The sequence below is a fragment of the Camelus bactrianus genome, chromosome 12 (genome assembly GCF_048773025.1).
Source record: "Camelus bactrianus isolate YW-2024 breed Bactrian camel chromosome 12, ASM4877302v1, whole genome shotgun sequence".
Taxonomy (NCBI): Eukaryota; Metazoa; Chordata; class Mammalia; order Artiodactyla; family Camelidae; genus Camelus; species Camelus bactrianus.
In genome coordinates, this window is record NC_133550.1 from 35,500,525 (window position 1) to 35,520,491 (window position 19,967).

Sequence of the window (19,967 nt, forward strand, 5' to 3'; positions counted from 1 at the left end):
CCAAAATTCCCTGATCTCATTCTTAATTTCTTTCCCTAAAAACACAATTCTTCATTTATTTTAAAAAATAGGAACATCTAAGTTTTGCTATCTTTCACAATGAGGGAAAATCAAATTATGTAAAATTATTCCTTTTAAATAAGGAATTTCTTATCCATTACATATATCCATATAATGGAATACAATACAAACATCTTAAACAGATATTTCCAAAGATTGTTTAATACTACTGAGGATAAAATGGAATAAGACATTATTATATGATCCCAGTTTTAAAAACATGTTATCTGTCTATAGGCTTAGGAAAGAAGATTAGAAAGATATATCTGGAAATGTTAACTGTGGGAATCTCTGAGAGAGAATTTTACTTTTTTTTTTGTATTTTTAAGTACTTCTAAATTCTGAAATTTACGTAAGTATAACTGATAGAAATAGAAAAACTTATTTAAAACATTCTTGTTAACTAATGCCATGCCATAGTGTAAATGCTCGAAACTGGGAACTATGAATGAGGATAACAGAGGAAAAAGGGGGATGATGGAGATTAAATGAGATAAAAAAAAAAGAACAAGAAATGGCTTGAGCACTAACTGGCTGAAGAACACATATCTCAGATACCTTATAAGGCAGAACGATCCTTGTAGGAAAACAAGAGTAAGGATTACTGACGAAAATGGAGGTATAAATGTGTATCAGGGAAGGAATTATTGATAATATTTGGTAAACTTAATGACATTCACTTGTAGTTAGCAGACAGAAATGAATTAACCACTAAGAATCTGTTATCAGAATACTAGCAAGTATTTTACTTGCTTTAACCTATTCTGAGATTTCCAAAAGGCAGATAAAAAGAAGAGTTATATGTTTGTATCCACTCAGAAATATAATAATTAAGTAGATGACATAATTTGAGAATAAGAAATACAAACTATAATTAAGGGACTATTTTCCACAGATGGTAGAGAAGAATGAGCAATGGTGAGCAATCAGTGAGAGATACTATGCTCTTGTGACCAGAGGGTGACAGGGAAGGTCAGCCTTTAATTGACAGGAAAGACAGAGACAGAGAGAGACAGAGAGAGAGAGAGAGAATGAACACTATGCCATATAATCTAGCAGTAGGTTACAAAGAGACAAACTAAAATTATGTCTAAATCACTTAGCTAAAGGAGGAGATAACTTTCTCCATAGGAGAAGACAGAGTGAAGAACTGAACAGGAGATCAAAAAAAAACAAAACATTAACAAACAAAAACTCAAGGAAGTCCAATTAGTATTTTCTCAGGAACTTTTGCCTTATTTTATACTTTCTCTGTAACTGGTGGTGGGGAGAGGAGAATGAACCCAAAGTCTATGTTTAATTTAAAGGTAAATAATTTTAAAAACTGGTTCTCATATACATTTCTATTAATGGCTCTAAGGATCCTTACTTTTGTAAACCATCGTCTACTTTTCCCAATATTTTTCTAAACTACTCCAGCCTCTTAAGTATTTCTAATCAAACTTCACTCTAACAGTATCACTCAAAAAATGAATTTTAAAAGTTACTTCCTAGCCTTTTAACATTTTTTGTTTCTTGCTCTTGCTCTAAGACTCTCCCAAAGCTTAGATAGGCTTTAATTTTATCAGACTCTTAACAAGCAATGTTGACACTAGTGACTGGTGACTAAAGATATCAGAAATGCTGTTTTCTAAAACTCAGCAAAGTCGCGGAAGTCAATATGAATTATATGTTAACCATTTCAATAAAATATTGGCTAATAATTTACTGGTCAAAGTAATCCCCTTATGAAGAAAAATGGCCTTTCATGTCACTCAATCATCCTTCTCCTCCCTAATGTCACTGAATATAAAACCAGTTTGGCTACACAGGGTCTGTGGGAATGTTTCAAGAAGCTATAATTCACAACTCCTTTGGAAAGGGCTAAAAAGTAATGGTAAATACACCTTCCCCAATTATCCCACGTCATCTGGACAAAGGCAGCATATCCTCACCTTGAAGAAAGGATGATCGTATAAGGAAAAAAAAATTTTAATATCAACTTCAAAACTTTGAATGAAAAAAAGAATTTAAAGACTGAAATGAGTTAAAAAAAAAAAAAAAGTGACCTTATACAAGTGTTATTAGGTTCACATTAAAAAAAGGCTTTGGTCAACAACTTTCAAAAATTAAAATTCTATGCTTTTATTAGAATCTCTACACTGGCAAAGAGATTATAAGCTTTTAAGTATGAGATGTCTTTAACATAGGTATTTATTTTACAGAGTGAAAAAAATCAAAAACCTAAATTACACTTTTAATGGCAATTCAAAGTTTTTTTTCCCAGATAACCCACAGAATCAAAATTCTAGTAGAAAAATTACAGAACTAAAAGTTTGGCAAAGTACATGATATTTTAACATCACTTTTGCAACACAAAGCATGACTATAAATGCATTAGGAATGGTCACACTGAATTGCTATGTGCTTTTCTATCTACGGGCTATACAAATTAACTTCAATGCAGAAGGAACAACATTTCTGAATAGAAGACTGAGTTACCAAGCATGAAAGAAAATTATGAGTATGGGAAGTACCTACTTAACTCATAAGAAAAAGGCACATATATCTTTGTCATTTTCATTCATATGTTACTCATTTAGCAAGAAGCTATACAGCAATCCAAACTATAATAAAACCTTCCAGAATTGTATATTTCTGATAGAGAAAAGCAACAGATCATTTTATTTCATTAATACAGGTCAACTGATTCTTCAAATTAGGAGTGGATTCATTTTAGTAAGCACATAATGCAAATCAATGGATTAATATATACTACTGAACTTTACATAAAAGATTTTATAATTTAAAATGTACTTCACGTTTTTCTCTTGCTTTAAGAATCAAAATCATCACAAAAGAAAAAAAAAAAACTGATTATACCTGGATCTGAATGGAAGGAGCCTCTAGGGCTCTGTAAACCATAGGGAGGACACTGTTCTTTATTTCATCAGGAGGAGTTTTGGTTAGTAGCAAATCCATTTTTTGGAGGAAAATTAACAAAATCTGTACAGAAAAGGGAACAATGTATTAAGTTCTAGAATCTTTATGACACTTTATATACGACAAAATTTAAAGTAGCTTCAAAAGAATAAGTTGTATATTTTGACACTCACCATGTTGCTAGCCTGAAGGCATGGAAGACAAAAATATACAAATCAAGTCTCTTATGTTTCTGGAGGCACAATATTTAACATCTGCTCTCAGTTTAAACATTTAAATAAAAAGTAATTTCCTAACTCTCACATATCTTCAGCAATACATCACTCACCCACAAGTACCAACTATCTGGAAAGCTACTGGGTAAAAAAATAAAAGCCTGAGGGCAGCAAAGTCAGATGTCCCAAAGAAGTAAATTCCATCACTCGGTTTCTATGAAGTTCAAGAGAAGAAAAGGTACAGAAATGAAAAGAACTGTCAGGAAAGATTCTAGAAAGAAACATTTCAATTGTCCCTGATAATCTGTTTGCCAGCACAAATTATAAGGAATAAACTACCCCTTCCATTTGCAGAATACTTAGTTTTGCCAAGGCTCAGTTAAAGCTTTTCAGAAGGGATTTTTAGCTAGACTACTAAGGGAAAGAATACCAAAAAATGAAGGCAATTAAGAATTTAGATGACAGGTTCCTTAAGATCCGATCTGACTGACACACAGCTTAGTGAACATATGACTCCACTCCTTTCCCTCTTGACACCTTGACCTTTGAAGGCTACAGCTCCCTCACCTGTCCCTTCCTTAGGTAGAGGAACCCTTGCCTTACCACCACAGACTTCCTTCTGTTCCCCTCCTTTCAAGAGAAGGACCACAAACAGCCTGTCATAAAACCATTAAATCAGGTAGTTGACAGTTTACTAATAAGCTATTGCCATGAAGTAGCAGAAATTAATAATACTTACCATATGCCAGAAAATTTCATTTAATCTTAACAACCCCTTTTATTTCAGAAATGAACAAAATAGGAGCTTAAGAGAGTAATGACTTGCCCAAGTTGATGAAGAAGGCCAAATTCAAACTCAGGTATGTGACCCTACTGCTCTTAAATTCAAGTCTACCTTAAATCTGGCAAATAAATATTGTAATAGAGTCTATATCAGAGACTAATTACATTTTTTCACTGACAATACACATATATTACTTCCTTGGTGCTATAAGCATTTTCCCTCTTCTGGTGAAACTATTTATTAGTAATGAAACAAAAAGAAACAACTGGTATAAATCATGTATAAATTAAAGACCCTGAATAACAAAAACAAAAACACTTAAAAGTGAAGGAAAAAAAAGAAATATTTCTTTTCCTAAACTTGTAATTTTCAATCAGGCCAATGGGAACAATATAATATATGCAAAATCTCATTACAATTTATTTTCTGAGACAGTAACTTATGGAGAGCTATAGACATTTACTTGCAAAGTTCAGTTATAATTTTAGGAATGGTTCACTTCAATATATGCAAAATAGCTTCTGACTAATGGAAAAGAAAGTCTCTCATACTTACCTCAATTTAAAAAAAAATTAAATATTCATTCCTTTTGTTTCCAATGAGTCATTATTGGCTAACATCACTGAGTAACAGCAGATAAATAGGAAAAAAATATTTACATACATACCTGGATTGGCTCCTGCTGTTTAAAGACAGGGCCAAGTTCAGGTAAAATTAGTTTCACATATTCTTCTTTGGTGCATTCTTCGGCAATGAGTAGAACATTGGGCAAAACAAAAGGTACCATGTCAGGGTTTACAAATTCTGAAGTCAAACAAGGCAAAATTCTCTGCACAATGACACGCTGAAAGGCAAAAATGTTTTCATAAAACTGGTTTTTATATCAGGTCTTTAGTATTAACATTGACGTTACAGTCTAAAATCTCCAATCCTTTTGGGTAAGGTGACTAGATAACTTATGGTTGAAATTGAGACACTTCTGAGAGTAAAACAGGGTGCTATGGCTAATCATGCCAGGACAAAAGACATAACTTGGGAATGTCACAGGTAAATGGGGAACATACAGTCACCCTTCCTTTAGAAAGCCTTTCCTAATTGGTCTTCACTAATATGTTTCTCTTCTTAATTTCTTCATTACTTATGATTCATACTATGCAACTTAAACACTGTCCTGCATTGTTAATTGTTTCATATATGTTTACCCTATGTAATTCTTACTATAAGGATCTTGAGAGCAAGGACAATATTTATTCTCCATAGCATCTCAGTACAGGGCTAGACAGACAGTACATAATGAATATCTGATAGATTAAACATTGGAGGTATTTCTGCAACCAGGAATTACCAGCTTTCCAGCCAGTGGCTTCTTTAATATTCACTAATATTTTTAGACCATATTACACTCATGATTTTATAAGCCAGAGAGGGTGACTAAAGGAATTGGAGAGACTAGTATCAATACAGAAGGATCCCTTTAATTGCTGGTAAGGTAGTGATTTCCACAATGACAGCTTAGGGATTTCTCTTCTGATGTTTAATTGTCCAAGTGTTACCTTTGCATTGGTAGTATCCATCTAATACTTTTACCCTGTTTAATTATTTTTGGACCATGCAAAAAAGGTCCACTAAACTTTTTACGTCAGTCTACAGACTTTTATAGTTATTTAGGCATCCAAGGCAAAAGTTACTTTTTTTTAGGAAGAGTTATTATAGTAAGTCAAAGTAAACTCTAAATTCTAAAATCCTGACTACAATAAGAATAACAAACCTTGGGCAGTTTTGGTAGAACCTTTGGCAGTCCTTTGAAAAACTGTGATTTCTGAAGGTTATCTCTTTGGAATAAAGTATCAAAATACTGCAGTGTTACTGCACCAACATCATCAAAGAAGGGAATCTAAAAACAGGGAAATAAAATTATTTTGGTAAGTATTAAAGTACTTGTCATATCTGAAACTGCCACATATGGTGAAAAAATATTGAGAAACATTTAGTAAAATGCTAAAGACCACTTAATAAAAATTCCAATTATAAAAATCAGAATAAGAAAGTAATAAACAAACTATTTTTCTTTCCAAGGTCAATTTTTCAGAGTCAGTACCTGTGACTTGGCTGTATAGTAACATTTACTTCACATAATTAGCAAAATACTAAAAGATTAAGTATGGTATACGTATCTACCAAAATTCATCAAACTGTACATTTGAAATATGTATAGTTTACTGTACAGGAACCATACCACAATAAAAAAATTTTAATTAATTAAAAAAATTAAGTAAGGTATCTTAAAGGCATAAACAGTACTATTTATTAAAATCCATGCTTACATTAGTGAATTAGAGGGCTATGAATTCTTGGGGTGTCTATAACTTCTGCACACCTAATTGTGACAATTAGGACTCTATCAGAGCACTTACATGCATAAATTAATTAACTGTTTAAGATTAAAAGAGGTTGAATATTTAATACATACAAGAACATAGATGTTATTTGTGGACTATATCTGACTAAATCTTGCTTCAGAAGCATTTAATCAACTTTAATTTTTTTGGTCTCTACATTTTCAGCAGGAATTCATGTGTACTCACCTTTGTCATTTGATCTGCATCTGGTCTTACAGTTGGAGTTACATTTAACAGCAGTTTTACATGTTCACGGACTTCCTCGGGTATATTTGTAAGTGAACTAGATCCTAAACGACTCAACTATTCAAAAGAGTGATAATATTAAATATTAATATAAAATATTCAAAAAGATAATGCATTTATATTGTAGATAGTCAATTTAAGAAAACTTCTTGAAATTTACTAAAAATATATTTTTAGATTGAACAACTTGCTAATTCTACTGTTGCAAGATAATCAAAGCACATCTTTAATACCTGAAATTGTTTCTATTCTTAAAACAAAATGCCCAGTATTTTAGACCATATTTTAATAATCACTGTAGTAAATAAATGCCATGATTTAAGTTGTAGTTTTAAAAAGCTTTAATTCTTACTTAAGAATTACTTTTGTTAAGTTGATTTTATGCAAACTTAAAATGAGACACATCTCATTTTAGAGAATTCCCTGAACACATTTTAGAAAAAGATCAAAGGAACACTTAAAACAATTTAAAGCAAGCAAATATTTAAGTGCAAATACCTGATCCAACTGTCTACTGAAACTCTTGTAAATATCTTGCTTGTTTACTTCAAATATAGGTTTCCCTTTATTAAATACAGCATACATGACAGTTCCTAAAGAGTACATATCACTGGCTGTTTCACAGCTCACAGAAAGTATATATTCAGGGGCCAAATATTCAGGATTTGGAAGACACAATGATGGTAAATTTGGGTCCCATTCTTTACATGGAAACTTAGGCTATAATAAGACAAAAAAAGGATTATATAGGTTAAATACTTCAAAGTAAAGCAAACCACTGTCAAATAGCAGCCATATAGTTTTTAATTCACAGTCATGCAAGTAAAAATGTCATCACCACTTTCAGTCCTCAACTTTCCCAAATCCCAAATCTAGAAAGTGCACGCAACAAATTGTGAGATAAGAATAAAAACTCATAACTCTGAGGTTATTGTAGCTCTCTTCCAGAAGACAAATTATCACTATACTATAAGATGCAATATGAACATGGAAAGGTCTGTCCTGTTTTGTGATACACAGGCTTCAAGTTTATGGGCTCAAATAGAATAGTTTGAAATCCTGTTCTTTCAGTAACTAGTTAGTTAACAGGTTCAAAAGGCTGTTTTAAGAATTAACAAATGTATGGAAAATAGACCTAGCACAGTGCCTCACCCATAGTATATACTCAACCAACACTTATTCTTTCTGCTTCCCTTAAAAATGTTTACTTACATTACAAATCTATTTTAGGTCAAATCATGGTCCCTTTAACAATTACAATAAAAACTTGACTGCAGTGTTTTCCTAGGTATAAATAGGCAGTAATAAGTGCTTTGGAAACAGAAAGACTGGGTTCAAATCTAAGCTCTACCATTTACCACCTGTCTAAACTTAGGCAGGTTATTTTATTCTATGAGCCTAACTTACTCATCTGTATTATTCCTATACCTCATTGAGTTGTTATGAGGATAATAAGTAAACACATAGAAAGTGTTTAGAAAAGTGCTTCAATAAATATCAGCTATGATTACCATTACTGTTATCATGCTCCCTAAAGAAGATTCTGTGATCCAATAAGTTGGGGGAACACAGCTAGAGATTCAAATGTTTGACAGTGTATTTGACATCCCGAGGGGGAAAAAAAACCCTACTTAACCCAATAGTGCTCAAACTGGCTTAACTCAAGCTAGAATGTCCTTCTCAAGTAACATTACTATGGACTTAATGAGTAAATACTCTTAGGTACAATGAACACTAGGCCTTTTCTATAAAGTTATACACTTAAACATACCATTGTACCACATAGCCTATTTCTACACATTTATCAGGCTTATAAATTCTCTAATCTATTCCAGATGCAATCACAAATTTCCAGAGCTCTAAAAAATTAGAAGACTAAAACCTTCACTACCTCTTGTTCAGAAGGATTGGTCGATGATACACAAAAATCAAAGCCCATTATTTTCCAGGCTCCACTTTTATTCAAAATTATATTTTCAGGTGTAATATTTCCATGAACCATTTTCACACTGCTGTGCAAAAATGACAACCCTTCAGAAACCTGTAAGTGGAAAACACAATGTTTTGACATTAAATAAAACTCTTTTTGATAATAATAATAATAAATGTCTTATAAAAATCATATTTTCTGCTTCTCCCAATAAAAGATTTTTTGCATGTCAGGTAACAATTAAATTTCATCACAAATGCAAAAGTGTAGATATTCTCAGTTGCCAGGGCAATCTAAGGATTAGCAGGAAAAACCCAATTATAAAAACAGAATACAACTATTTATTTTCTTTCTATGCATATAAACAAAAGAAAAGACAGTAATAAAAGCACTTTGTATCCAAATATATTCAGTTCCTGAGTTTGAAAAGTAGGAGAACCCTTGGTTTCTGAGTATCAAGAGATATCTTTGTCAGTTTGATTCTAATTCTTATATTTTTATATATTTATACTTAATATTGAATTAAGTTTTTCTGAATAGTAAATATTATGCTCAGTTTTCAAATATTAACTGATGTTCACTCATTCTCACAATGGATTAGTATTTGGTAATTATATATTTGTGCCTGACATTACCATGGAATTTGTTACCAAAAAATGAAGACTGGATTTGTCTCCAGGAGTAGATTTTGGCAAACCAACGCTCTCTAAATTCTAAGACCCCATTCTCCCAGGTTTTCCTCTAACTCCACTGGTTACCGCTTTTCAGTCTGTTTTGCTGGTTTCTCATCACCTCAACTTCTTGGACTCAATTTTTGGACCTCTGAATTTTCCATCTACTCTTTCTCAGTGTTCTCACAGCTTTAAATTCTAGCTGTATGTTGATTACTCTCAATATCTCTAGCTTAGGCCTCTGTTCAAAAGTCCAGACTTGGTTATCTGCCTGCTGCCTCGATTTCTCTCCCTTTGGCTGTTTTATAGCAACTCAATCTTAGAAGAACCCCAAACTGAGCTTCCTCTACAATACATTTTTACCCTCCTGCAGTCATTCCCATATCAGTTGATGGTCATTTCATTTTTCCAGTTGCTTGAGGCAAAGTTCTTTGAGTTATCTTGCACTAGCCTGTAATTTTCTTATGTAGCAAATCCCAATACCTTCACTATCAAAATACACTTAGATTTTGGTTCTGTCTTACCACCTTCCCTACCCTGGACCATCATCATCTCTGGTCTGTATGACTGTAGGAGCCACCTACCTTGTCTCTCTGCTTCTATTTTCCTACCTATTTAATTCTCAATATAACAGCTAGAGTAACTCTGCTAAAACATAACCCAGACCGTGTCACTTTACTGATCAAAATCTTCAAATGCTTTTCCTTTTTCTCAAAGTAAAATCCCAAGAATTCTTTGGCTTCCAGGGCCTAACAAGACCTAACCACTCATTAGTTCTCTGATCTTATCTCCTACTACTCATCTTCTTACTGGCTCCTCCACCACTCCAGGCATTTCACTATTCCTTGAACATGACATTTGTGATTCTCTCTCAGGGACTTTGCACTTGATGTTCTCTCTGCCTAGGTCATACTTTCCTCAGGTGTCTATATGGGTTGCTTCCCCCCCACTCCAAGTCTTTACTCAACTGTGCCCTTTCAGTGTGATTTCTTGACTACCCCATTCAAAGATGCAAGTCCCCTTTCCTCATCATCCAAATTATAACTTCCTCTCCCTTCCCTTTTTTCCTCCACAAGCACTTATCATAATCTAATGTACTATGTATTTACTTATTTTATTGTCTTTCTTCCCTGATGAGAATGTAAGTTCCAAAAGGCAAGAATTTGTGTCTGCCTTGTTTACTGCCATATTTTCAGCACCCAGAACCGTGCCAGACTTATAGTTGTTCAATAAACATTTGCTTAATGAATGAACAAATATGAGAATAAACTATCTAAAAAACCCTGATGGTTTACAACATGAAAGCAAGTCAACAGTAAAGAGGGTAAAGAGTACTATTTTATAAGATATCTGGATTCCGGTTCTCACTTCATCACTTACTAGCCTTGCAACTTTGAGCAAAGTTCTGAACCTGAGGTCCCAGCTGGTGAATTACTTCAAATAATGGCGTATTAACTTCTTAATAAATGTGAGAAATTATATTAACTCCACACCACTCCCAACTTCCAGCCCCTAAGTCAGTCATCAGGGCCTTTCTACCTTTGCATAATTTTACTTTGTACCTATAGTCCTTCTTATGATTTTTTGATTAAGACTTTTTAAAAAAATCTATAATTAACTGTTTTTTAACATGGAAGCACTGCTGTACACCAGAAATTAACATTGTAAACTGACTATACATTAATAAAAAGTATATATATACCAAAAAAAGGCCCTAAATAGACATTTCTCCAAAAGAGATAAACAAATGGCCAACAACCACATGAAAAGATGCTCAAATTCACTAAGTATTATGGAAATGCAAATCAAAACCACAATGAGATACCATCTCACTCCTATTAGGATGGCTACTATCAAAAACCAAATAACAAATATTGCTGAGGACATGGAGAAATTAGAACCCTTGTACACTACTGGTTGAAATGTAAAATGGTGCAGCTCCTATAGAAAACAGTATGCTGGTTCCTCAAAAAACTAAAAATAGAATTATCATATAATCTAGCAATTCCACTTCTGGCTATATCCAAAAAAGAACTGAAAGCAGGATCTTGAAGAGATATTTGTACACTCATGTTCACAGCAGTATTACAATAAACAAGAGGTGGAAGCAACCCAAGTGTTCATCAACAAATGAATGAATGAACATAATGTAAATACATACAACAGAATATTATTCAGCCTTAAAAAGGAAAGAAATTCTGACACATGCTACAACATGGATGAACCTTGAAGACATTATGCTAAGCGAAATAAACCAGTCACAAAAAGAAAAATACTGTATGATTCCACTTACATGAGTAGTCAAATTCATAGAGACAGAAAGCAGAATGGTGGTTGCCAACGGCTTGGGGGCATGGGAGGTGGGGTGTAGGGAGTTACTGTTTAATGGGTACAGCTCCAGTTTAACAAGTTGAAAAGAGTTCTGAGGATGGATAGTAGTGATGGTTGTACAACAATGTAAATATTCTTAACTCCACAGAACTGTACACTTAAAAATGATTAAGATGACAAATTTTACGTTATGTGTATTTTGCCACAATTAGAAAATATATATTGTTAAGAGAATAAAACAAGCCACAGACTGGGAGAGAATATTTGTAAGTCATGTATCTGACAAAGGACTTACATCCACAATATATATTAAGAAATCTCAAAACTCAATAATAGAAAACCCATTCAAACAATGAACAAAAGATCTCAACACTTTACCAAAAAAGATATTCAGATGGCAAAGAATCATACAAAAAGGTGTTCAACATCATTATTCATCAAAGAAATGCAAATTAAAACTCTGAGAGACCAGTGCACACCCATTAGAACAGCTAAAATTAAAAGGATCAACCATACCAAGTTTTACAAAAAGGTGAAAAAAATGGAACTTTTATATACTGCAATGGGAATATAAAACAGTACTACCATATGGAAAAGTTTGCCAGTTTCTTAAAAAGCAAAATATATACATACCATTTGATCTAGCCATTCTACTCCTAGGTATTTAACCAGGAGAAATGAAAGCATATGTCCATATAAAAACTTGTACACGAATATTCATAGTAGTTTTATTTGCAATATCCAAAAACTGGAAACAACCCAAATGATCATCAACAGGTAAATGGATAAGCAAACTATGGTACAGCCATACAATAGACTACTACTCAGCAATAAAAAAAAAAAAATACTGATACACACAACAACATGAATAAATCTTAAAATAATTAGGTTGATTATAAGAAGTCAGGCTCAAAAGAGTACATATTATACAATTTCACTTATAAAATTTTAGAAAATACAAACTGATTAATAGTGACAGCAGGTCACTGGTTTCCTGGGATGAGAGACAAAAGACAGCAAGGAGCAGGAGGGAAGAATTACAATGGGTATGAGGAAACTCTGGAGGGCCATGGATATATGCATTATTTTGACTGTGGTGATGGTTTCACTTATAAACTTATAAAACTGTATATTCTGAATATTTGAAGTTTATTATATGCCAATTAATTATACCTTAATAATGCTGTTAAAAATAATAAATAAAATGATCCCTGTCCCTCAAAACCAAAGAATCTACTGCATAAATTTACTCTATAAAGCAGAAGATGTTTTGGTAAGCAAGGGAAGAAATATCAGAAAAAGTGGAATGCACTTACAAAATGCAGTCACAGGTTTAAAAGTAAAAATACAAATAAAAAAAGAACCAACTCAACCACCAATCAACAAGTGCCCTTCTCCAAAGGTTGACGAATAAAAACACATACCTGAAGCAAACCATATTTAGTTTCTACATCATAAAGTTTATAATCCTTAATGTCTGGAGATACAGGGGAAGGTAGATTTTCCCAGTTACCCAAAACATTGGCTAAACTGGCAAAAACTGGTTCTGTACAAAATGCCAAGCAATCCCTGTTTTAAAAAAGAGAAAGAGTCATTTACTATTGTTTTTTCCCACATTATTAAAGTCAACTATAGATAAAATATCAATGGTCTTATTTAACTATCAACAAGAAGGTAGACTATTTCAGATTTATTTTCAAAATTAATATAACACACTTAAGACCAACAAAGCAAAGTCAGGAAGCTTTGTATATGAATCATACTGGATAGAACACTCAATTTTTTAAAATACATGTTAAAATAGTTGTTACACATTTTTTAAACCTAAAAAGTCAAAAAATAAAACATAATTTCAGTGGTGCTTTTTAAACGATTGATACTTTTTATGGAAAATGCAATGAATTAATTTAAAATATTATAACATTGTATCTATGATATTATCCCTATTTCTAAGGGTATAATTTTCAGAACATGCTCAAAGGACCCTATAGATTTCCCACAGACACCTCTGGAACAAGAGGAGTCAGGAAAAGGGACAGGGCATAGCTCCGGCTCCCCTGAAACTCCTTCAATCAGAGCAGCTTTGCCTTTATCTATTTTATCTATCATTTTTAAAGGTGTCACAACTTTCCAGTTTTTAAAATTATTATTCTTTGATTACAAGAACGTTTAGAAATTCAAAAAGTGTTAAGATATTAACATTCAATAAGCCTTGTAGAGTAATGATCAAGAGCTCAAGCTCTGAATACCCAACTTCTAGTCCCAGCATCCCCATTCCTGGACTTGGTATCCTGGGACATCATGGCTCTGAGCCTTACTTTGCCCATTTGTAAAATGGTAATAAAAGACCACCCTAAAGTGCTACTGAGAAGATCAAATGTATGTAAAGTACAAAACACACTGACTAACAAGTAAGCTCAATAAATGCTTACTATTGCTATTATAATTATCAAGCGTTTGAGATTCAAGTCCTAACATTTTATGCGTTTTGGGCTTAGGCACTGGCAGTGAAGAACTATAAGGTAGTGTAGTCATATAAAGCTATACCAAGCCTCTGCGCCTGGACAGTAACTGTTTAATGGCAAATATGCCCCTTGCTGTTTCATCTATCAGCAGTACCTGAGTAACATTTCTCCCACTTTGAACCCATTTTTCAAATGAAAGCATATGCAGAAGCCCAATATGCACGAGAGATGAAGACAAAGCTGCTTAGGTTGAGGGAGACAGTCACACTGTCTGCCCGCTCAGTTATCATCAAGGATGATGATCTCGATATCCTGTTCTTTATTCTTACACTAAGCCCATTACCACAGTGGACATCAGGCTATTGCTCCAATACTCTTACATCTTCTCCACGTTACCTATGATTCCCAGGACTCATTTATTTTAGCAACTCTTACTTTTTCCTTTCTGTCTTGACCCCAAAATCATCCTTGGTCATATCAATATTCATACGATTATTCTTCAAGCTTGAAGGCCTTATTATCTTTTATGAATATTCATTCTCAGCATTATTACAGTTACATACCAGAAGGGCTATATCCTCTCTCAAGGACCAGTTCCCTAACCCACAGCTATTGACGAGCCATTCACATCATACCCTTATAGCACCTCCACATAATCTAGTTTCCCAGTATCTTTATTCAACAAATTTGAAGTATTCAGTCCTAATTATATTTGATTCCTTTCTTTCTCCCTCCTACTTCAATAATAAACTATCACCCTTACTACCCTTTTTTGAGCAAACCCTTAATAACCCTGTAGTAACCATCACAGGTTTCCTTTACTCTCTTGCTACGTTATAAGCAGAAGGAAAAATAGAAAACCCAAATCTTTGTAAACTGATAGTCTAAAGTCACATAGTATACTTTAACCTTATTCTTTTTATTTTTCAACATCCAAGAACATCCCTTCATAGCCCTTTTATATACTCCTCATTCCATAGCACCCTTTACCAGCTACTCATCTGTTACCCACTTCCTACTTTAAAAAGTAAAGTTCATCTAACATGAATGATCCCATTTCCCTAAGTGTAACCTCAGTATATTAGTGATTTAGCTAGCCTCCTGAAGTCTCCTTTGAGTTCTCCTATGGGACTTTATTCACATAATGATGTCTTCTCTACTGGTTTCCTTTCTAGCTTCCAAATTGCCATCCTACTGAAACTGTTGACTATCACTAACAACATCTCACTAGTCAAGTGTAATGGATTCTTTTCAGTTCTTATTTTCTTTTCATTCAGTGGTCCCCAGTGTTATGGAGTCCTTTCTTCCCTCCTTCAGCTTCCATAACATGCAGCTGATTTTTCCCCTGCCACATGACATGATTCCTCTAGTTTCTTTCCATGGCTCTTCTTTCCCCTCTACATTCCAAGTTCTGTCCTAAGTACTCTGCTCTTTTGACTCATGCCCTTGAAATTCATTTTTTTCCCCATGGTTTTAATTACTGCCTCTATGTTACTCACCCCCACATACATAGTCAACTCTGACTTTCATCTGGATTACTTTTCTATAGCACATTTCTTTCGGATAATTCCAGTGTCTACATTATTAAGTCATTAAAAAACCGAAAGTTATTTTTTTCTTCCCTAATGTGTTACTATTTCTATCAATGTTATTGCAATTTTTAAACCTATCAATGAAAATGCCTTAATCTTTGAATTATCTCTCTTCATGAATGCCAATAAAGCCCTAGTTCTGTATTTAAACCACTATACAAGAAGCTGCAGAGACAGAGAAAAATATTAAACATTGGTCCTTCTCCCTTCAAGAGACTTAAAATTTAAGGATTTTAAATTTTAAAATACAAGTTAAAATAACAAAGGTAGGTAGGCTTCTGATAGGTGACACTATAAACACTGACAGAAAATACTCCAGAGGAAATAGAACACACACACACAGTGTCAGGAAAGCTCAGGACAAGCATGGCAAACAAAACTTAGTCAGCTTTGAGACAGCAGGTCCATAATAGTGAGTGTTACCGTAAGTGAAAACAACTAGTCTTTTTCTGGGTTTATGTATGCATAGAAGGGAAGTAAAATATTATGATGACAAGAGACATACATATAAGCATATTTCTGGGTAGGCGTAGCATGGGCCCAGGAATCAGGGTACCATAACTATGTGGCTTAAATACTATCTCAAATCCTCAGTTCTTCTAGTAATTGTAAGAACTAAATGAGTTAAACAAATGTAAGGTGTTTGGTACAGTTTTTCACATGGTAAATATTAGGCCTGGTTTTTTTAGGTTGAAAGAAAAGATCTTGTGCCTCTGGGGGAACTGGGTAAGTGATAGTGGGTTATTGAAGATTCTAAAGTAAGAACTATGTAGAAATCCAATATACGAAATAGATAAAAGTTAAACTGTTCTGGTTGAAGAGAGATGGGAAGCTTGGAATCCTGCCAGCTAGGTTCCTCCACCTGTCTGTTTTTCCCCATCCCTAAAATTCTAGGGTCCACAGAACACAACTGGCAAACCATTTGGTAAGATCTTCTGAATTAAGAGAGGGGAATACAGTTGGCCAAGTAGGAAGGAAGGAATAAATTAGAGGTTATGAGTAATGAGGAAAAAGCTTATATTGCTAGAGTATCTAAGGAGTATTAAAAGCATGACAGGCTTGGGGATCCAGTTTAGATTACAAAATCTACATTTCATTTTCTTGTCATTCTCAGCAACAGTTCCCAAGTTCATCTTGAAAAAAATAGATGGCAGAGTAACTGAGGATTATGGACTTACATGCTGGACACAGTAAAAGGTTAAACCTCTAGAATAGTACTACCTGGAACACACATAAAAATAACCTCCAAATACTCAATCAATGAAATGGGGGCAAGAAACTCTGGGAAATTAACAACTACTTTCAGGCAGGGACTGCATTCTATACTTCACTTGCATCTTCCATTTTGACTACTGTAGTCTCAAGCATAGAATAAGCAAATACAGACTCATGGCAAATGTGAAGAAAACTTTCTTTAATATTTCAAAAAGAGACATACATAGAATATGTAAATAAATTTCAAAGAAATAACTAATCCATAAGAACTCAACACTCAAGTTTACAAGAACTTTTCACTGACATTATACCGTGTAGACAGATTTCAATTATAAAGTTATTTTAAACTATTTGTTTAGGATGTCTCTTATGTAATTTTTCATAAAAATTTACCTGGATTCTTCTAAAGGATGCTGGACAGTAAGAAGTCGAGGGTGTCGTAGTCGAGTTAACTGCTGGACTCCTCTTTTTAGAGAATCAATGATTTGATCCTTTTCAAATTTTTGATATTTGTCAATCAGCTTTTTATCAAAGACAAAAACAGCCACTTCCTAGTAAAAGAATTGTGCAACAAATTTTAATCAGGAATATATAAAAGTAATAAAAATTTTATTTCAATGTCACATCAGTCTACAAATAGAAATAACTAAAAACTGAAGTTATGCAAATTTTAACACCATTGTGATACTTTTCTGATATCAAAAAGTTGGTTTCTTTTTTTTCTTATATTCTTCTTTTAATTGTTTTTTGGGGAGGGGTAATTAGGTTTTTTTATTTATTTGTAGAGGAAGTACTGGGGATTGAACCCAGGATTTTGTGCATGCTAAGCATGCACTCTACCACTTGAGCTATACCTTACCCCCAAAAGCTGGTTTCTTCATTATTACTAAATCTAAATATTTTTAAAGGTATGAGACTCAGAGACCTCACCTAAGGAGAACATAGGAAAATCTCCATCTTTAAATTCTGGAATTAGAGATACACACAAACTGTGTGGAATGTATAGTCTCTTACATAGTAGTAATCACCTACTTAACCAGAATTCAAATAAAAGTTAAAATGTTAACAAATTCAAAATGCTTTTCATAATGATAATCCTGGATTATACTACAAAATCCTGAAATGCTTTTTGAAAGTAATGTTGTTTATGTTAGGGAGTGCTTATTTATACAAATCTCCAATTTGTAAGCATCTTTTACATATGACTAACCTTCTCTGTCTCTTTCCACGCTATCCCCATCTTGTTATGGGCAGTAACTGTCAATAGTTACCAGTACATGAAGCTGCTTCCCCTGAGATCAGTCACAGCTTATTTTATAATACTAAAAGCACACAACCTCCATAGCCATCTTCTTCCTTTCGTTCTCTCTCGGATACCCAAAGAAAAACAGTTCCCATCCAGTTACCCAATCTTAACAAATCAGTCAAAAAAATAGCCATATCAAGGCTAATATACTACGACCATACAATGCATCAGTGGTGTTAGATCTTCATCATAAATGCAAAGAAAACTGATAAAGCTGTAAGTAAAATTAGCAAAGAGTCAATGGTAGCCCTCCAAAACTTTCTGAAAGATTCTGAATGACTCAGAATTTCTATGAGAGTCTCTTTCAAAAGCCTACAATTAAACCTACTGCTACGCATCTTTGAGTTGATATCAAGATAGTATCTTTCCATTCTATTGCTGTTCTCTAATTATTTTTGCTACATTATGATTATTGCCTTCACAAGTTAGCCTGGCAAACTAATCACCTATTAGAGATTCACTGCAGAATTCCAAATCAATAAATTTCTCAAAACACAGCTTGTTTTAAGTAGGAGGCTCCTTGTATGTATATAAATGAATTAAGGATTTTAGAGGATTGAGTCTCTGACAAGTTATAACATAAAGGGACTATTTAGTAACTCAAATTGAATGTCCCATTCCCCAAACATTTGTGTACTTTTAGGAATTATTCCATTCCTCACAGGCACCCATCAGACAAGTTATTATCCTCACTTCACAGATGAGGACACTGTGGAAAAGATAAATGTATTACTAAGATCTCACAATTGGTAAGATGAAGAATCAAGATCTAAATTCAGTCAGTCTAACTCTAGGGGTCATAACCTTAGCCAAAACCATGCTGTCTTCCAGAAATAACAGAGCCAGTAAATAAGGAGACCCAGTAAAACATGACATATGCCTCCAGGAAAACACCTATTTGAGTGAGAGCTTTAAACAGCACTCACGTGTATCTACATAATCTTAGCTGTTTTGATCATTTTGAGCTAAGAGTATTATGTAACATTAATCTGAACTAAAAACAAATGACCTACAAGCTCAATTTCTATCTCATTATTCATGTGTACAATTTTATTTTAGTAAGTTTTCTAACACATTTTATAAATGCATCTAATTTAAATGTGTTTATTTTTTCAAGATGCTTTAAGTCTTTAAAAAAAAGATACGTGGAAATGACTCCTGATTTCCTATAGTTTCAACACTCTGAAGGAAGAACACTACAGTTCATGAAGAAAAAGAAACAACACAGTCTCTATCTTGGACACTCATTTATTGTTTTAGGTCAAAAATGAAAGAGTCCTTTGTGGATCAGAATAGGTTATCAATTATCTTAAAAATATTTTCTCTTTGTTCCAATCAGTTAATTAAAAGTAAACAATGTCAACAAAGTAGTGACTAATTAACTAATGTTTAGGCCTCATACTGACCTCTTAAAAGAAAATTCTTAGCCTGTACCTCAAAATCTTTCATCTGAACAGACTATCATCTAATTTCTAACTTATGTCTTTCTTCTGCTATGTCACTATACTACCCACTTTGCTAACACATTATCAGTTGTATAAAAATCCTATCCATATATACCTTTTATGTATTACAAGTTTTTTGAAGAAACTATGCCTTAAGTGTCTCTATACCCACCAAAGGATCTATATCTAAAAGACACTTAGATGTTTATTGCCTATTGGTGGTCAATAAAGATAAGCAATTACTAGAAGCATTTCATTGTCATGTTGATTTAAAATCTTTTTCAACTTTTCATTAGGAAAATTCTCAAATATACAAAAAAGATGAGGTAGTGTAATCATCTAATACATCTTCCACTAAAGATTCAACAGCTGTTAACTCTAACTAA

General features: G+C 33.4%; 1 protein-coding gene across 4 annotated transcripts in view; it reads right to left on the bottom strand.

Annotated features, from left to right (window-relative positions):
* The window catches only part of SCYL2 (SCY1 like pseudokinase 2), a 55,774-nt gene that overhangs the window by 16,336 nt on the left and 19,471 nt on the right, over nt 1-19,967 (bottom strand). For all 4 annotated transcript variants that reach the window (XM_074375240.1, XM_074375236.1, XM_074375239.1 and 1 more), the window contains exons 3-10: nt 17,224-17,381; nt 12,983-13,127; nt 8,518-8,667; nt 7,125-7,346; nt 6,567-6,683; nt 5,750-5,875; nt 4,649-4,825; nt 2,923-3,045 (exon numbers count right to left, since the gene is read on the bottom strand). In XM_074375240.1, coding sequence (XP_074231341.1) covers nt 2,923-3,045; nt 4,649-4,825; nt 5,750-5,875; nt 6,567-6,683; nt 7,125-7,346; nt 8,518-8,667; nt 12,983-13,127; nt 17,224-17,381 — 1,218 coding nt within the window. The remainder of the gene's footprint in view (nt 1-2,922; nt 3,046-4,648; nt 4,826-5,749; nt 5,876-6,566; nt 6,684-7,124; nt 7,347-8,517; nt 8,668-12,982; nt 13,128-17,223; nt 17,382-19,967) is intronic.